Source organism: Haliotis rubra, unplaced genomic scaffold, assembly GCF_003918875.1.
Source record: "Haliotis rubra isolate DU_JTF1 unplaced genomic scaffold, ASM391887v1 Scf145, whole genome shotgun sequence".
Lineage (NCBI taxonomy): Eukaryota > Metazoa > Mollusca > Gastropoda > Lepetellida > Haliotidae > Haliotis > Haliotis rubra.
In genome coordinates, this window is record NW_025765392.1 from 1,487,503 (window position 1) to 1,508,344 (window position 20,842).

Here is a 20,842-nt window from a genome sequence, read left to right on the forward strand (position 1 = left end):
ATTAATACAATATTTGGACATAGACAATGCTAATATCCCTTCCCTCTTAAATTGTTCGTGTGAGGGAGTGAGTGAGTATGGTTTTACACCGCTTTTAGCAATATTCCAGCAATATCCCGGCGGGAACACCAGAAATGGGCTTCACACATTGTGCCCATGTGGGGAATCGAACCCGGATCTTCGGTGTGACGAGCGAACTCTTTAACCACTCGGCTACCCCACCGCCCCCTTAAATTGTTCGAAGATCAGCCGTAAATAAATATGATCCAGTTTATCTGTAAGAGGAGATTCTTGTGTATCGCAGGACTATGGTGGTATATCGTGTATGTGGGCTGGGATGTGAAATAACAGAAGTGTTGTATGCATGTCGTTCTGTTGATAAGGAATCAATTGTTCCAAACGTATTTCGGTCAATATAAACAATTTGGTCATTCCCAAGGGAGGGAGTGAGTGTAGTTTAACGCCGCTTTTAGCAATATTCCAGCAATATCACGGCGGGGGACACCAGAAATGAACTTCACACATTGAACCCATGTGGGGAATCGAACCCTGGTCTTCCGCGTGACGAGCGAACGCTTTAACCACTAGGCTACCCCACCGCCCCCATTCCCACGGGGAAACAAGAACACGTTATTGCACAGAATCGAGCCGGAAGAGATTGTGTCTTTTGTTTGTTGGTTGAAAAATATGATCGTTTGTTGGGTTTGTATTGTTTGTTGTTTAATGTCACACTCAGCACTTATTCCAGAGATATGACGGGGGTCCTTAAATAATCGAGTCTGGACCAGACAATTCAGTGATTGATATCATGAGCATCGGTCTACGTATCGGGATACGATGATGTGTCCCACAAGTCAGTAATCCTGACCTCTCGATCCCATTTCACTGGCAAGCATGGGTTGCTGAAGATCAGTTCTAACCCGGATCTTCACGGGTAGGAGATCGTGAATTGATTGTGGTCACAAATATGAAACATTACCAGGAAGCATTTTCTTCACACCTATTTACATATGCCGTCATCGATGTACGTTCTCCACACCAGGTACATCTTGTCAGGACTCACATCCACACTTACTTCACGTTTTTTAGTCACAAAATCACATACATCAACGTCATAATTCCTGTCAGAGAAAAATGTCTGAAATCCTTTGATTTGCACCTTAATGATTCTGGACAATATTGCCGTGATATAAACATCCTCCATTCTCAGATAAGGCACATATTCTGAAGCATCCACAAGCTTGGAGGCAATGTCCATAGGCATAACATAGAAGTATCCAAGTATGTAAGGAGGTATCAGAATGTAAGGGTATTCTTGGAAACTTAAATGGTACTTTCCTGTCCTACGAGTCAAAGACAGAAGCACAACGTGTCCACACAATGCCGATGACCATTCTGGGGACTGAAGTCTATGAAGGACTTGCGGTAGATCGACAAACACATCGTCATCCACTTTCATCACATGCTGCGTCCCAGGGCAATTCTCCCTCGCCCACTTGAACCCCATCAATATCTTCTTAGTGACGTGAAGTCCGTACGACTCCTTAATTCCAATCTGGAGTATGTCGCCATATGCAGATGCTTCCTTTTGGAGCCTATGGATTAAAGTTAAATCACTTGAATGTCCGAGCAGATATACCACCTTTACAGTGGTGGGTATGAGTCTGGCTGGCCACCGTCCACTTCTGGACACACTCCCCCAGGTGTCCCTGATGGCTTGTCTTTTAGCATATGCCTGTGCCGTTGACAGGACGAAGATGAGTAAAGATGGGTTGTTGGTTCCGACACACACGTTTTCGGGGGACGTGATGAACTTGTACTGCAGTTTGTTCACCTGCCGCTCCCGGCGATAGTAATATGATCTGCCTGGGTACGTCCACGACAACAGATACATCGTTATTAATATGAAGAAAAGCACTTGGATCCAGCGTCTGGTGATGAGGATGAGGTAATGTTTTAACACTCGGCCCCCACGTCTTGTGATTGCGATCATGGTTAGAGTATATTTCGTCCTGAAGCATGCTTTATATGGTCGGACAACCAACAAGGATTTTGCCTCCCGAATCATCTTTACTTTCATTTGAGTTTGCCTGAAACGAAAACCAGAACAGCATGTTTTCAACCATCTTTTATATTGTTTACACATGCTCGAATTGACCAGTATGCCTCGATAACAGGGGAAATGAGTACACCAAAAGCATTTGAGTAAATTACCTCGAGGACAAACACAGGGAAAGCGGTGTGTACTGTATATGTTCCTATAACGCAGTAAATACTAAATACTTCTTGATCACATGGTACACGGAAGCTGCTAAGTAAATAGTGTTTGTTTGTTCTGTCTTGTCCGGACAACTTTTAATCTCACTGACATCCACACCCTTCATTTGATATTCCACGTGTTGACCAGTGTATTTACTGTGATGTACGTGAGATTGTCCGGCTAATTTCATATAATGTCTTTTAGCGGCATTTAGGAGTTGTTATGGATGACCAAGATATTTTACGGATTTAAGCTTCTTTATTCTATCCCACACAACGTTTCGGGATCATTACAGATCCATTCTTCGGGTGAAGTAACAGTTGACAACTGTGAGGTGTAATGATCCCGAAACGTTGTGTGGGATAGAATAAAGAAGCTTAAATCCGTAAAATATCTTGGTAATTTCATATAGTCTGTGTTTATATTAATAGGGCGGAGGGCTATCATCTTTTCTTCAGACAATCTCTGATACAGCATGTATTAATATGTAAATACGCTTAGGCCCTTTCAAAATATTATTATAGATAGATAGATAGATAGATAGATAGATAGATATGGATCATCAGTGTGGCGTGAGTTGTTATTTCATTCAAAAGTTACATGTCATATTACGGATAACAACTTGTATGTCATACATCTGTATGCAGATCCTGTGCGTCTAAATTCATTCGTCCGTTTTTCTTGATCTCCGTGGTTACTCATTAAAGAAACATTCATCAGTGAAAGCTAGCTCAGGTTGGCCTGCTTTCCCAACGCTGCTACAGACCACCGTCATATAGCTAGAAAATTGCTGAGTGAGGCGTTAGAATAGAAACAAAGACAAAAGCTTGAAATTTGTATGTCGTGTCCCAATACGTTTTCCAGTGTTGTAAGGGGATACTTACACTAACGCTTAGTCCCTGAATATATATAATTTTGATAGTAACAAATACACAAAATGAAAAAGAAGACCCACTAAGTTGGGAAATTCAGGAACCTGGGGAAATCTAGTCTTGCTTCATTTAGGGTTTTAGCATTGCAGGGAGGGCTTGGCAGTAGGGAAAGTAATGTGGTTCAGGGACTGTGAGACAGATGAGGGAATACTAAGCGTATACCGATCGCACTGATATAGCTATTAGTGGTATCCCTGGCTAAATCTAAGTTATTGATAAGCCTCCACGATAGAGCTGGAATATTGCTGACTGCGGCTTAAAGCAGCATGCATCCACATCCTCGCAGCGCCAGCTCATCACTCATTGTACCCAACCGATACCCAATCTAGTTGACAAACACGTCATGGATAAATCGTGACACGTCAATCTAGTTGACAGACACGTCATGGATAAATCGTGACACGTCACACTGATAACAGTAAAATGATCATAATGTTAAAGTTAGTTTGTCTTCGTAGTCTTCGGTAAGTCACCTGTTGGACTAAACAAAAGATAACCGGAAGATCGACATAAACCTTTTCCACCAGAAGCGATCGTATGATTACTGTAGATTTAGGTCAGACAAGCTAGGTTAACAGCATGTATCAGCTGCTGGCGCCCAGTGTTCAGGCTAAACGCTGTAACAGTTTGTGAGTCACTGCATGCCACCAGAATGTAGGAGTTAAACGGTTTGATAACTGAGCTTGAGCTATGCTGCTGTAGGTACGGGTTGCTGTCGAGGCCTGTCGAGATTCGGCTCTACAACCTGAATCACTTCAGATAGTTTATTGGAGTTTATAATAAGCAGATTTTACCGTTCTCACATTTTAGTCCTTTGCGTAACTGAACATAAATTATGAATGATAGCAATAACTTCAGCTGATACACCCACATATCGAATCTGACTGTCGTGGTTCTGGTCCCCGCCCATTCACGTTCATACCCACGCTTCCACGTTTCGGGCGTTTTTTTGCACAGATTATAAATGAGGTAACTCTGACCTCTTTACCCCAAAGGTACTAAATGCACACAAAGCGTTGTGTAACACCGTGTCTATGCAGGTGTTTGTGCCAGGTTCAAATGGGCCTCAGTAAAGGACAGTTAGGGGAGATAACTCTTACTAGCACCCTGTCAAGGGCAAACACAAGGCACCAGCCACGCTCTTGTTGGGGTCTTGGGGACGGGGGTTTATCGTCTATGGTATTCTTGTTGCTTGAGCAAACATTCTGTCCATAGTGACAATATGATTAACTGAAAAGCGTCCTTACCTGAAAGCATTGTGTTCAGACCTCCTCCATAAGCTAAACACACGCGGTACATAAGTGGTACTTCTGTTTGTGCTAACAGCCATAATAGATGGTGACATTTGAAACGCAGTAAATGATGTTAAACAGTGCTGGGTCAGGACATTTATTTGATACAATAATGATGTCGGTGCCAACATCACCATATCGTTATTAAATATGTCTCTAGCAGCTGAAGGGAATGTTCAGCAATGTCCTTAGCATCTATGGAATATATGGCCTGGTAGTCAAGGCTACGGGAAGGGAAGTGAAGCTGAGTAAGTAGTACATTGTACAGTGAGTGAGTTTAGTTTTACGCCGCTTTTAACAATATTCCAGCAATATCACGGCGGGGGACATCAGATATGGGCTTCACACATTGTACCCACGTGGGGAATCGAACCCGGGTCTTCGGCATGACGGGCGAATGCTTTAACCGCTAACATTGTACAGAGCTGGGATGTACCTAGATCTACTTACCAGATATCATGTCCCCTCATACCTGCCACTGGATCTTGCAGTGGCTCTCAGAAACTAAGTACAATATAGTATGTCCGATTGGCAATGTTGTTACCAGGGACTAGGTAAACACAATATAGATGTACACGTACATAGAACGATGTGGCAATGAAGACACTGAAGCCAACTGAGGTATTATTATTACTTATTTATTATTATTACATATTTAGGTTAGAACGTATGCGTTCATAGTCAAAACGTAATGTGATTAAATCAGATGAGCCATGTATACTGTGACCACGGGTATCTACTGTTACTGTCTTTAAACAAGCTGTCACGTGACTATCCATGTGTCCTACTAGTGCACGAGTATACTAGCGTTACCGCCCCCAGTCCTAATCTGATACATAAATATTGCAGTAGCACATCAATGACATATGACATATATGCATTTATTTTCTATAAGATGTTCAATAAACTGTTTATATATTACCTGGTCTACTTGCGTCCACGACATCGAAGGTAAACATCATCATCAACGACAGGAACAACGTTTCCTATTCCAGACAGGTGTGTTGGACCTCGACACAGGTTTAAAAGTATAATATTTCATAATCCACATACCCCGGTATCCGCCTGGGCCTAATGACCTGCTCAAGTCGTTGGTGACAGGGTATCGTAAACGCCCGGCACAGCAATACACAGGGAAGCAGATTCCATCGACATCATTGTACAATCTCCAGTACAAACTGTCGCTGATAACGTCTTTACGACTGTTGTTATGAAGGTCAAGCAGTCTTAACACGTGGTCAGCAATTGTCTGTTCAAAACTTTACGATCAGCGTTTAGGGTATGCCTATAAATGTGACGTAATATCAGCCATTTTTGTGTAGTTTGATTGTCAGTTTAATGACATGACATGAAGCACACACAGACTTGAGCCGGACGGGTCATTGGCGTTCTGTTCGTTATCAGCTCACTTATCTGTCAACAACTACAGTTCATCAATGTCTTGAGACAATAAAGGCCAAGCAGATTACATACATGAAATCATAAATTATAGGAATGACGACAAAACACTGGGAACACTTATTAACGTCAAAATACTTCTGATTGAAATACTAATTAGATTAAATTATTATTGTTAATAGAAATGATCGATCGTTTTATAACAATATACATTTATTACACCTTGTCTAATAGCACCACATGCGGAAGGGTCTATCTGGGGTATCAGCTGATCATTCGAACGGAGGCCTCTGTAGCGGTGTGAAGCTGTACTCTGAAACACCAACTCTATTTCCCATTGACATGGGCGGTGGGATAGCCTAGTGGTTAAAGCGTTCGCTCGTCACGCCGAAGATCCAAGTTATTGTCGACATGTTTTACTGACTCACAGTAAGAGATTGTCGAGGTGAATTCAATCTAAAAAATAATAACTCAACAAATACTTTTGAAATAGAACCATATAGACTCTTAGTTTTGTATTATCGTAGTACAAGCATCGTGTCCTTATTATCACTGTAATTATAGTATCACTAATTAACACAGAATTGTTCCAAAGGCCAAACAGTCCAAACCACAAATCAAAACCACCCCTACTCCCGACAAAGACTTCTTGTAAAAAATGAAACCGGCGTCGCTTTGACTGTGTGGACAGTTGGTGGAAAAGTCGCCCTTTTGTTGACCGGTGGATCCTCATCGTGAATCCTCATTCTCCGAAGTTGAACAGATTATCAAGTAGTAATTAAAGATAATAATATAACATATGAACCATTTGCTGACTCATATGAGTGAGTGAGTTTAGTTTTAGGCCGCTTTTAGCAATATTACAGCAATATCACGGCGGGGGACACCGGAAATGGGCTTCACACATTGTATGCATGTGGGGAATCGAACCCAGGTCTTCGGCGTGACGAGCGAACGCTTTAACCACCAGGCCACTCCACCACTCCATGACATCACACAGCAAATACAACTTGACCCGACATGCTAGTTGACCGTCTCGTGGGTTCCACTCCCTGACACCGGACCGACCTAGAATATAGATGGGGTAGAGGTGGATACAAGTACCAACGTGGACAGTGAAGTTCAGCACAAACTCGTGTATTTTAAAGCTGTCCGAGGTTTCCCTGTAAACACCTACAGAATGACGTACGATCGAGTAACAAGGAATTACGGATTACGTATAAAGAGTGACTTAGTCGCGAGCTGGAGTGACATGCTTTCAAGACAGAGACAGATAACCGTACTTCCGATTTGGCTATTTTCACGGCCGCCACGATTTTCTTTGATATTTCCTGTTTTTGGAAAAAACATCAAATGGGTTGCTGATCTCAAGTACAAACATGAGATCAAAAGATCCTGTCTTTGAACGTTGTCATTTTTAACAGTATGTCACTTGATAAAGTATGGATGATGTCATTTTCGATTATTTGAGACAAAGTGTTGACGATGTCACTGCGCTATTGATCAATTCGAAAACAATGAAAGCAATTTTCGTGTACTAGACAGGAAAGAAAATGCTCTGAGAAAATAACTCTGAATTGGTTCACGCGTTAGCGATATAATGCTGTATATTGTACATCACTGTATATCAAGTTGTATTATTAGCCTACTTTAGCTGCCTAACAACGCTGTGAGTCGACTTTATCTCCACTAAGTAAACAATCCTCAACATCATGCTTTTTCTGTCCACAACTGAAATACGAACGTCTAGTCAAGACCAGGCATGGATACAGAACGTAAGCGGAAGGACACCTGCCCGGCTACCTGCTTTGTGTTACGTTACTCCCCTTCTCCAGGTATAGTTGTGTGAGACCTTTGTGATTACGTATGCCATAATGAATTAAAATTTGTAACGATGTTATGTTGAGTTCACTTTCTCTTAATTAAGAAGGCAAGTGAACTCATGTGTCTGTCTTCTCATCGTAATGTCATGTGTCTGTCTTCTCATCGTAATGTCATACGTCGCTCTTCTCATCGTGATGTCATATATCTGTCTTTTTCTCTTGATGTCACTGTGTCTCTCTTCTCTTCGCGATGTCATATGCCTGTCTTCTCACGGTGATGTCATATGTCTGTCTTCTCATCGTGATGTCACATGTCTGTCTGCTCCTCATGGTGTACTAAGCCGGGCTGTTCACACACATGCTGTACTAAGCCGTGATAATTCTGCGCACTGTGATGTAATACGGTTGTGTAATACTGTGGTGTAACTGATTTTGAGTGCGATATTTGAAATCCAGTTTTGGCATTGGCCACATTCTGACACTGAAATATTTCATGATAAGTGTTTACGATCATAGCCATTGGCCACAAAAAACCTTTGATCGTTCCAGGGAAAATAATCTCGAGAACGAACGTCACGTCCTCACGAGCCCCGCTAATTCATTCTTATTTCAAAATAAAGTTGAAATGTGACCACACTTGACATCTATAACAACATACAACTAGAGGAACAAACAACCTGTGAGATACATGTACATATATATTCATATAAGTTATACAAGTCGGGGGACTGGAGTGATGACCCCTATTCCCTCCCACGCAGCATCATATCATAAAGACACGTCGTGGTGTTACGTTGTTTGCATACCGTTCTAATATAATTCTCAGCAAATTCCGCATCGGTGTATGATTCCTCCAATGTATTTATGACGTCATTCACATTGTACAGGCTTCTCCTTAAAAATCATCCCTCCCCCTCCCCCCTCTCTCTCTAGCCATACATTATGAACAGTCCCTTACGTTATGTTTGAGGGCATTCTTAAATCGTAAAATGCCCATTGTTTTATCGTTCAAGTACTTTTCAAAGTACCGTTAGATTGTGCCTAGATGAACTAAATGTGTGTACCGATAGTCATTAGACCCTAGGAACTGAAGGGAAACACTTTCCATGGTATTCTTCAGTAAGCACTTGTACGGCGCTTGTGAAGGTCGGTGACAAATCAGAATCTGACATAGGTAAGGCGATGTTAGCGAATGTGCATGTGTGAGTCTCTTTGTACTAGCCCAAACCAATACTGGCTCTACTTATAATGCTAGCTCTCTAAGATGTCATGTCTCATTGAAACCCACTCAGATAAAATATACGAACATAGTGCACATTTTCTGTGCCTCTGTCTGCGATAGTGCACATTTTCATGCGTGTCTGTATGTGTTTTATCAGTTATACGTCAGTGATTAACATATTATTTGTTAACAGATAGTTCCATTTTCTGCTGTTATTCCATCATATAAACTATAACAATATGGCAATACAATAAATGTTGCGTTATACGTCAGTGATTAACATATTATTTGTTAACAAATAGTTCCATTTTCTGCTGTTATTCCATCATATAAACTGTAACAATATGGCAATACAACAAATGTTGCGTTATACGTCAGTGATTAACATATTATTTGTTAACAAAGAGCTCCATTTTCTGCTGTTATTCCATCATATAAACTGTAACAATATGGCAATACAATTAATGCTGCGTTATACGTCAGTGATTAACATATTATTTGTTAACAAAGAGTTCCATTTTCTGCTGTTATTCCATCATATAAACTGTAACAATATAGCAATACAACAAATGTTGCGTTATACGTCAGTGATTAACATATTGATTGTTAACAAAGAGCTCCATTTTCTGCTGTTATTCCATCATATAAACTGTAACAATATGGCAATACAACAAATGTTGCGTTATACGTCAGTGATTAACATATTATTTGTTAACAAAGAGCTCCATTTTCTGCTGTTATTCCATCATATAAACTGTAACAATATGGCAATACAATAAATGTTGCGTTATACGTCAGTGATTAACATATTATTTGTTAACAAAGAGTTCCATTTTCTGCTGTTATTCCATCATATAAACTGTAACAATATGGCAATACAACAAATGTTGCGTTATACGTCAGTGATTAACATATTATTTGTTAACAAATAGTTCCATTTTCTGCTGTTATTCCATCATATAAACTGTAACAATATGGCAATACAACAAATGTTGCGTTATACGTCAGTGATTAACATATTATTTGTTAACAAAGAGCTCCATTTTCTGCTGTTATTCCATCATATAAACTGTAACAATATGGCAATACAATAAATGTTGCGTTATACGTCAGTGATTAACATATTATTTGTTAACAAAGAGTTCCATTTTCTGCTGTTATTCCATCATATAAACTGTAACAATATGGCAATACAATAAATGTTGCGTTATACGTCAGTGATTAACATATTATTTGTTAACAAAGAGTTCCATTTTCTGCTGTTATTCCATCATATAAACTGTAACAATATGGCAATACAATAAATGTTGCGTTATACGTCAGTGATTAACATATTATTTGTTAACAAGAGTTCCATTTTCTGCTGTTATTCCATCATATAAACTGTAACAATATGGCCATACAATAAATGTTGCGTTATACGTCAGTGATTAACATATTATTTGTTAACAAATAGTTCCATTTTCTGCTGTTATTCCATCATGTAAACTGTAACAATATGGCAATATAATAAATGTTGCGTTATACGTCAGTGATTAACATATTATTTGTTAACAAAGAGTTCCATTTTCTGCTGTTATTCCATCATATAAACTGAAACAATATGGCAATATAATAAATGTTGCGTTATACGTCAGTGATTAACATATTATTTGTTAACAAAGAGTTCCATTTTCTGCTGTTATTCCATCATATAAACTGAAACAATATGGCAATACAACAAATGTTGCGTTATACGTCAGTGATTAACATATTATTTGTTAACAAAGAGTTCCATTTTCTGCTGTTATTCCATCATATAAACTGTAACAATATGGCAATACAATAAATGTTGCAATTACAACAAACATTCGATTTGGGTACGGAAAAAACATGGTTTGCATTAAGGGAAATGTGTGATTTGAACCTCTACAGACCAACCTTGCCTTAAGACTCCAAGAGTGTTACAACATTTACACACCAACACACAAGAATATACATGGAGTTGCAAAGTATCATTTATTGGAAATATGACTGAAAATGCCACTGTACATGTGTGGCTAGATGAACCTAGGAAGCAGTAATTCTCTACCTTGTACAATGCGTAATTATGAACATCCTAACAACACTTTTTTGTGTATTGGAAAACTGCTGGTGTTCACTGTCTTCGCTGTGCTCCTGTGCATATTTGATACTACAAACCAACTTGTGGAAGATGAGTGAGGCATGCTCATACGTGCTGACTATATCTACTGGCAAAGACAAAATCAGTTGATCAAACAAAAAAGAATTCGAATATAAAGCATTTAATCGAATGTCTACAGTATATAAAACTACTGGAAACCATTTCTGTTATAATAATAGTAATAAAAACGCCCAAACCACTTTCCTACTCACACGAAATCTGCGCTAAAAGCAGAATTAATTGTTCCAACGCGACTATATCACAAGCATGTGATATGGCATGACTATCAAACAGACCAATTAGCCACTGTTACAATATAGAAAATGCTGCTTAACACCCTTGTGTGCAGTCAAGTATATATTATACAGATCGTGCTATTCCCATTGTTATTAACTAATGCATACTGTTATAATTTATATCCACATATATGGAATATACAAACATTTCAATTTTAAAATATAATGAAGTAACTTTCAAATCTCATTAAATGTATAACAGCAAATTAATACCCTGTTCTGTATATAGCTCGTTCTAACTTTGGGTGAAGAAACAATTCTTTGTTATTAAGTTAATCCCAATTGTTAACATTTGGTTCATTTTGCTTCTTGTTACCTAATAATGTTTTTGTTTTTTTCATTTGACAGTTTCATTAGTACCCATGCCTCACTAAAAGAAATATTTGGTTCGTATGATGTAAAGGTCCATTGTGCATGAGATTACAGTCCTCAATGTCTTCTATCTTCTTGGCTTGGATCTGAATCAGTATGGCTAAATGGGATACATTATTACAGCGATCGAGTATATTAAATACACATGTTGATAATATATAATAATCTTGCTTTTAAAAAATCACTTCTACTTTCAGGATATGTCACGCCTGAAATTTCATGCCGCTGGATCTTAATTTCCCCGGATCCTGTCATAATATATTTGCATCTTCCTGGCATCCTCAGCCGCATCTTTCCTGTAGAAGAAGCCCTTCCTCGTGTTGGCCGTGAACCAGGCTGATGACCAGCAGAGGCTTTGGAGATCATTGGCAAGCTGACCGGTAATCTCCCTGCTCAGGACAAGCTCCATGTGACAATCTAACCATTTCTGCTTGTACAGCACAGCATCTTTCTTCTTCCCCATCCTCTCACTGGCTGTGCTCCAGGCAGCTGCCCAGGCCATTTGCTCGTACATGAAGCAGAAGTCGTGGCTGAAGACACCGGAACTGCAGAGGCTGTTGTAGTGGCGCCGGACCGTCTCCTCGTCTCGCTGGGCGTCGTGCCTGTACCGCTTCATGTGGTTCGCGGCATGCCATGAGGCATAGTGGGCTATCTCTTTCATGTCCTTAGCTGTAGCCACCGGGACGCTGGTCAAGACAGAACACTTGACATCTGGTAAGAAAAACAGAGGAGACCTTCAAAATGTAAAACAACACTTGTAGGTTTTGTGCTTTTAAGTGAGTGAGTGAGTTTACTTTTACGCCGCACTCAGCAATATTCCAGCTATATGGCGGCGGTCTTTAAATAATCGAGTCTGGACCAGACAATCCAGTGATCAACAGCATGAGCATCGATCTGCGCAATTGGGAACCGATGACATGTGTCAACCAAGCCAGCGAGCCTGACCACCCGATCCCTTTAGTCGCCTCTTACGACAAGCTTTGGTTACTGAAGATTCATTCTAACCCGGACCTTCACATAGTGCTGTGATCGTTTTGGGAAACGCTGCCCAGACAAATACACTTTACATCTAGTGAAACAAACACAAGAGACCTTCAGAAAGAAGAATAACGCTTAAAAATACATATTTTAGATGCGACGAGACTTCCGTCACCGGATAACCTTGTCCATGTCATGTGATTTAATGTTTAGCTTTCAAAGTGCTAGCGTTTGAAGGGTTAAGCAATTGCAGCTGTCCTTGTATTCAGTATCACATTCATAGCAATATAAACTATCGTGATAAATAAAATGATGTCTACATCACTCATCCTTCAATCAAATTGACGCTTGTTCGCTGAACGTTTTGACTGGATGGCTAGACATAATGGCATGGGTCACGGTGACACAGAAATGTTTCCCAGAAAACACCACAGTCCAACCCAAAATACAGAGCGAGATCAGCTTCAGCATTCCGCCGAATCTACATATAACTACCATGTCCCCGCAAACTGTCTGACAAGTTAGCCAGGCATGCAGTATAGTATATGGACTACAGCCTAAAAGGTCAGAAGAAACTGATACATCAGTTACGGGTCGCAGAACATATCCAGTATATCAACACTATCGCTATGCATCACAGCAATACATACTGTTTGTGTCTTGGTTGGGCATCAGCGTCTTCATCCTGCTTTCTGAAATGATATAGATATTAGGCATTTACTGTTAGCGAAACAATCATTATATCAGCCTTAGTAAATATTTATATAAGGAAAGTAACACATTCTCGTTCATCTTCTTCAGCGTGCATTTCATTATGTCCGGTAATGTTGCGATATCGGTCGGTTATGTCCACATGTCTATGACCTAAACGGACATATCCTCTGTCATTTGGCTGATTTTAATTACAACTTACCTTCTTATATGTCTATTCTGGCAAACTGTAAGCAACACACGCCTCACGGGGAACGGTTACCTCCCTTTCACTATGTAAATGAACTAACTTATATACAAATCTATATTTAGATTCTATTGAATTTGTGACGGATATGTGCAGTTATACCACATTAAATATTGCTCCACCCTCCCGCAGTGTCGTGACTGGGTTCTGACTTGTTCGGATGACGAGCGGTGTTGGTAGTAGTTAGCCAGCTTAGTGGAGGTAGGTTAAGTGTGAAATGTGTCAGACATACGGGGCTGCGCGATCAGGTATTTTTAGTTCAGTCTGTATGGTCCGTGACGTCGTACCCAGTAAATGTGCAAATATATGACAGGGCAGCACCTTGGTCTGATTAGAAAGGGCTCATGCTTTATTAATACCATTGTCGAACAATCATAGAAAACATATTGTCATGTTAATTTGGAGCTCAGCTGAGAGGGTACAGTCATATGAGGTAATACATCGAGATTACAAAAAAAACCCATTCAGAGTTGAAATACGTAACAGATTACTGAACATCTCTGATATGCAAATCTAAGAGAACAGAGCTGCATTTGGCTGGAAAACATGAAGCACAATTAGGCTTACATGATTAACAGAGAGTTATTAACATTTTACAGATTGTATAATACTTATAACATTCTGTTACATTTGATGCCTTTCAAACCGTGGTAAAGTATTTCTTTCAATTCTTTGACTAGTCTGTCATACAGACCCTGAAGCAAATATATCCAAGAAAGTCCACGCAAGTCTAGAAAATGTGGCAAGTCTAGATTTCCACAGACGAAAGTCTCTGGGCTCCTTTTCATTATATTTTATTTTTGTTACTGTATGAACTTTTTTGTCTGTGAAATATCTTCCTTTCAGAGATTAGCAGTTAGTCTATTCTTTGACGTATCAATGCAGTTGATAGTTTTCGGCATGTTTCAGTTGATCTGCCTTTGCATGTGTTTGTAACAGGTACTACTTGGTACAGGTACATGGTAAATGAAATAGAATTATGAGATTTCAGAGCTTTTACTACATATGAAATTTTTGTTCTTTGACTTATTTTGACTTTGAAATAGATGTTGAAATTGTATCAAGACGTGTGTGTGTGAGTGAGTGAGTGTATGTGTGTGTGTGTGTGTGTGAGAGAGAGAGAGAGTGTGTGTGTGCGTGCGCGCTTATACTTTCTAAGTGGCAATGAGATCCGGGTTAGAATGGGGGTCTTCAGTGTACTGACCCACTGCACTGCACGGTACTGTAGGCTCCTTGTCACAGGCCCCCACTGCGGGTCAGAAAATCGATAAACTAGGCCCCGGTTTAGTATCAACACCCCCTACTATATAATACATAAAGGTTCATCACGGAAATACGGCGACATGATCGAAAACCGAACAATTACGCACACATCAATCAATATATCCTATTTTAAAGGCCTCACCGGGATCAAAAGCTTTTGTCCATATTTCCTATGTGTGTAGGAGGCATATACACGTGCTCTCCGTGGGGGTGCATTTGTTGGAGGTTTTTTAATTGCCAAAGACCGAGTTGCTGTGCCGGAAGTATACCAAACTAGCTCGACTTCACTACCTCCGGCGATCTGATTGGCTAACACATTACACTGAATGAATGTGTTTCTTTAAAAAAATATTTGTATTCGTTTTTAAAATTATTCTTACCAAGATAAAACATCAGAAAGTGACATCTTGGATGATAGATGTTTGAGTTTCCCTCTCATTTTAGCACGTGCATTTGTTGTCATTTTATTAACCAATTTGATTGCGCTGACGACCTAGTTTTGTACACTTCCGGCACAGCAACTCGGTCTTTGGCAATTAAAAACCTCCAACAAATGCACCCCACGGGGAGCACGTGTATATGCCTCCTACACACATAGGAAATATGGACAAAAGCTTTCATTTTCAACACGACGATCGGCATCATTTGAACTGTGATTTTATTTATTTCTTCTGCATATGTCTACACATCTGTACTATCTGCATATACTATCTGAACATACAATGCCAATCGTTGACTACAGGTTGAAAAACTGCAAGACATCTACCGTTCTCTCGCAAAACTGAAAAGCACATGGCATCGGGCTTCCGGTCACATTACATATCACGTGACACCATAGAAGCGTTCTAAAAATAAACCATGACTAGAACAGGCCACACGGCAGCTACATACCGGCCCCTAATTGTTGTACTACTTGAACAATTACATACATATATAAGCTGCTAAACAATATCAAGGGGATACTCAATTGTGAATTATTCTAACCCTTACATTATGAAGCAATGATAAACAACAAGTTAACACTTTAACCAAAGTGATTCTCTATAAAACTCAAACTCTCTCTGCATATTAAGTCATATGCTGTTAGCATCACATAGGACACCTTTTTCACTTTTGCCTCAGTACAGAATATCTCAACTCACACCAAGTACAATGTATCAAAATTTGTATACTCAGTACTTTCATTTACATCAAATGTGCTTCTATCATTTCACACCCAAAACAATAATACACACAAAATACACAATCCAAAACAGTGAAATAGAACATTTAAAGCTGATTGATTGTCTGTTGCTGTTTTTCATCTCAATTGTCTATAGCCATTTAAACACTGAAAATATGACTGTTACACCAATCATTTGACTAGACTCAGAACACACTGATTGATCAGTGCAAGCACCATCATCTATAGTTCTGTACACTCGCTTTCCAAATGCAAGCACAACTTGCTGATAGGTCTCCGAAGAATGTTTGTTTGTGTTTTCACATCAACACTTCGAACGAGTCCTTTTCTATCCGGATACAACTTCACAATGCGGCCCATGGACCACACACTTCTCGGCATGGAATTGTCCACTATGAGCACAACATCACCAATGCACATGTTGCGCCTGATCTTCGTCCATTTTTGTCGAGTCTCGAGGAGGGGCAGATACTCTTTCGTCCACCGGCCCCAGAACAGATCTGCCATGTATTGCACCTGCTTCCATCGGCGACGACTGTACACATCACCTTGTCCGAACAAACCAGGGGGTGATTCGATTAATTGGTAAGTCCGACATTTTCTGTTCTGCAAATGTTCTTTGACGTCGGCATTTGACGCAGGACCTTAACACCTTTCGTACAGTTGAGTTTGCACCAACTATCCAATACTTGGTATTCAAATGAGACAACACGTGATTTTCTACCAACATGTCCCAAATCTTTATGAACCTTGCGAATGATCAGCATTGAAATGTGATTTTCCTTTGGAAGTACTATTATATTATTCACATAGTCGGGCATTGCCAGTCTGTTAAGTCGACCTCCAACTCTCAGAACACCGTCTCTTATGAAAGGATCTAACTTGACTAGGCTGCTTCCTTTCTGTATTCCCCCTGATGACTACAATGTGTTGATCTCCAACATAAATAAATCTTTCTGCACCTGTTTGATGGTGATACTTTCTGCTTCATGGATATCTGTCAATGTCAATGACAAACATTTGTCTACTTTCCCTTGCACTTTAGAAAGGAGTGCACTTCGGATTTTCAGGATCCACGCCACTGCCTTTCTTAGTTTGTACCAGTCTGAGAAGTAGTAAACAGTCTTGCAATTGGATCATCAACTGGATTTAGTCTGCTTTTGGTACACAACTTGGTGCTGAGGAATTTTTTATTTCCAAGTCATCATTTGGGATTCCTTCAAGCTTCGGTGTCTCTGGCCACTCTGATTCGGGTCTTCTCAACGTCCTGGGAACCAGTCTGAGTCTAGGAGTGTGTCAACAGATGCTCCTCTGGAAGCTATATCGCCTGGATTCAACTTTGATTCCACATATCTCCACTGGCATGGTTCTGAACTGTCGTGAATGACGGCGAGCCTGTTAGCGACAAAGGTCTGGAATCTGGTAGTTTGGTTATTGATATACCTCAAAACCGACATACTATCAGTCCAGAACCAACTTTCTTCAACAGGGATTTCGAGTTCCCTCCTGCACAATCTATCAACTTTTACTGCAACTGTGGCTGCCGCAAGTTCCAATCGAGGAATCGTGATCTGCTTGAGTGACGCTACACGTGACTTTCCCATGAGAAAAGCACAATGAACGTGTCCGTGTTTGTCAAAAATATCCTTAAATAAGTCACAGTACCATAGCCGGATTCACTCGCATGGCTAAAATGATGAATCTGACATGATACATCTCCTGTAAGTACTTTGGTTCACATCACCCACCAAATGGCTGCTCTCTGCACAAATATGACAGGGATGGCATTTGGAAATGTGTTGAAGAAGGCATCACAAGTAGTCACATTTGCCACCATGAAAAAGTGTCCTCCTATCAGACGGGGCACAGCTGAGGATGTCATCAATGGAGCTGTATCAGCGATTACTATCAATAACTCTTGCGAGTGGTCCCCATCTAATGATGTCTTCTCCTTTGAACTTGCAGCAGTGTCACCAGCTCTCTTCCATGATGATGGATCCATGAGAAAATGCCCAAGCCTGCCCTGGCCGAATACGCATTACCACAAAGAAGAAGCACACACAACACCAGGCGTAGTCATTGATGGATGTGCACGTCTCCAGCATATACCATGGCCAAAGATTGGTACCATTGCTGACATATGCAAGATCTATGTTGATAGTGTTATGCACAGAACAACACCGAATCGTCCATGCTGTGTTGTGTTTGACACATATGAAAATGAGACCCCCCAAGGAGCCTGAGCAGATGAGGAGAAAAGTTAAAAAGATACCTTCACCAGCCATAATAGTGAAGAACACAACTCCTGTCCCTCAAGATAAAGCAGGTTTCCTGTCAAACAAGCAGAATAAGCAGGTTTTAATCGACCAGCTCTCAGAACCTCAGAAGGAATACCTGTTGAACATGCAGGTGGAGAGGGCGATGCTGATGTTGTTGTTGCAAGGCAAGCTATCATGATTCCCGAAAGCACGGATGAAGTGGTTGTTTATGCGGATGACACAGATGTCTTGGTGTTACTGATCTATAACAGCAAACATGCAACCAATCTGTTCATGAAGTCACAGAAACAACTGGTATCTATAAATAGTGGGGCGCAGTGGGCGAGCGATCTAAGACGCCAGGCTAGTGGTCGAGCGAGCCTAAGGTGCCGGGATCGAGCCCACCTGGAGTCATCTTTGTGTGCAGACTCTTTCAATGTTGTCACAACCCCTAGTGTACAGTACACAATCCTGTACACTTAAAAGAACCCACGAATCTGTTGGTATATGACCAGATGGTGGCCGCATTAATACGTGCAAACACCTAGTTGCGGGTACAGCAACGTGCAGTAAACTTGGACAACGTACTGTGACAATGTGTCCCAGTCCACCCACCTGTGAATGGGTACCTCGTAAGGATGAGAAAGCCACATTAACTTTGTGCGCCTAAATGGCTGCAAGAGTTGTATGATCCTCAGGGAGCTGAGATTGAAAACATATGATGTGCCGTTTAGATCCAATGATTGGGGGGGGAAACAAAGCGCATTGCTGAACTAAGCTGGATATTGGCGCTTTACAAATATCATATAATAATAATAAAAATAAATAAAATAAAAATAAGTATGTGTAAACAAAGCCTTTGGGTTGACGTGTAAATTTATGTCTCAAGGACATCAGTGGTGCTTGCTCACTTGTATAGATTTTGCAATGCTGGATTGTTATTTCATCTCTGTATATCTTCAAATGCTGGTATGTATGTTCTGATGACTAAAGAAGTACCATTGCTATGAAACAGAGGTTAGTTAGTTATTACAGTGGAATCTGTCAAATTCAGACTCTCTGTAATCCGGTTTTCTCCATAACCCGGACTACTCACCAAGTCCTGGCGAAATTGTTCTTAATTTATCATTAAAGCTTGCTTTATAATCCGGACTCTCTCAATTATGGATTGCGGACTAAAACAACAGTCCCGACAATCAACGTGCTATGAGAACAATGATTTGAAATCCGGACGTAGCTGACTAAAATAACAGTATGTTGAATAAACATCTCTGTTACTTCTGTTGGGGTAATAATCGCGGCCAACTCAGACCACAAGAAAACTGGCAGTTACCGTTACTGTTCTAATAAAGATTTTACTGACCCATAATGTGGGAACCTGTGTTTGTTTTCTTTTTATATCATACCGATCACTGTTGGTATCAACCACGAGACGGTAATTTCACTCAAAATGTTAAAAAAGAATGTTTCTATTAGCTGCAGTGAAATCGTGTGTCCCTGAGATGTTTATAACTTCGGCCCGCATTATTCAAAGCAATGATACTGTACAAAAATATTTAGTGTATTATGAGATTGCCAACAGCATCAGTCAGGTACAACATTGTATTTGATGAGGCAGGTTTAACCAGAAGCAAACTAATGTCAAGAAAGGCAAACAGTTTTTGCATCTCGTTCCATTTCCTTCAAACAGAGTTTTGATCCAAAACTCATTCAAACACTGCAAAAGATTGATGTCAGTGAATGTTTCTTATTGGAGCGAGGCAATGTAAAGAGCACGTTAATGAAATATAACAAAAAATTATTGAAACCATATACCTTTAGATTCACGACCTCATATACAGTAGAGTCAATAGAAGCTGACCTTCTTGATTGTGATATCGCGGCCATTTTGAATTCAAGATGGCCGACATTGGTAAATACTTAAAATATTTTACATTTTGATGAAAGTAGGCTTCTTTATAAATGAAAATACTAACCAGTATAAAGATAAACCAAAAATTTGTTATGAACTATGTAGCCGTGACAAGCGCATTCATGCTGAAATGTGGGTGAATAGACAATAGACCCCACCCCCAAAACCGTGCAGAAAAAATATATTTCCCTAACCTTGATTTTCTTTGTGTTTTTTTTATGGTGACCAATAACACCCTTCTGTTCAGGTTAAACACAAATTTGGCCTGTTATCAGAAATGTCTAGGTTCAGTGCAGTTTCTACTGGTCTATACAGTCAACTGCTGAATGCGGCGTCAAACAAACACATGCTATAGTCTCTGTGAATGCAGAGAGGGCTTTGTCGTTTTAGCCATTACCAGCGAACTGAACGCTTAGCTGATTTGCGGTCTTATCCAGGTCGTGAGCAAACTGTCAGTCTGACCTGTTTACGCTCAGCTCGTACATACTGGCGGAAATCAGCGTACACAGGTAAGCGGAACCATGCTACTGT

The 20,842-nt window shown here is 40.2% G+C and overlaps 2 protein-coding genes across 2 annotated transcripts; both read right to left on the reverse strand.

The window, feature by feature from the left end:
- LOC124269462 (beta-1,3-galactosyltransferase 5-like) lies at positions 1–5,848 on the reverse strand. The gene is made up of 2 exons (XM_046704465.1): positions 5,407–5,848; positions 1–2,090 (listed from the first exon to the last, which is right to left on the reverse strand). Exon 2 carries the CDS (start codon positions 2,078–2,080, stop codon positions 1,001–1,003), a length of 1,080 nt encoding a protein of 359 aa, XP_046560421.1. The 5' UTR covers positions 2,081–2,090; positions 5,407–5,848; the 3' UTR covers positions 1–1,000.
- Positions 5,849–10,909: 5,061 nt separating this feature from the next.
- Positions 10,910–13,756, reverse strand: LOC124269499. Its single transcript, XM_046704524.1, has 3 exons — positions 13,651–13,756; positions 13,388–13,429; positions 10,910–12,470 (listed from the first exon to the last, which is right to left on the reverse strand). Exons 2-3 carry the CDS (start codon positions 13,419–13,421, stop codon positions 11,992–11,994), a joined length of 513 nt encoding a protein of 170 aa, XP_046560480.1. The 5' UTR covers positions 13,422–13,429; positions 13,651–13,756; the 3' UTR covers positions 10,910–11,991.
- Between the last annotated feature and the right edge of the window lie 7,086 nt (positions 13,757–20,842).

Excerpts from the sequence above, each read along its gene's own strand:
- LOC124269462 (XM_046704465.1), bottom strand. The coding sequence starts at position 2,080 with ATGAAAGTAAAGATGATTCGGGAGGCAAAATCCTTGTTGGTTGTCCGA.
- LOC124269499 (XM_046704524.1), bottom strand. The coding sequence starts at position 13,421 with ATGAAGACGCTGATGCCCAACCAAGACACAAACA. Across the intron at positions 12,471-13,387 it reads GCCCAACCAAGACACAAACA|ATGTCAAGTGTTCTGTCTTG; the intron begins GTATGTATTGCT and ends TTTTCTTACCAG.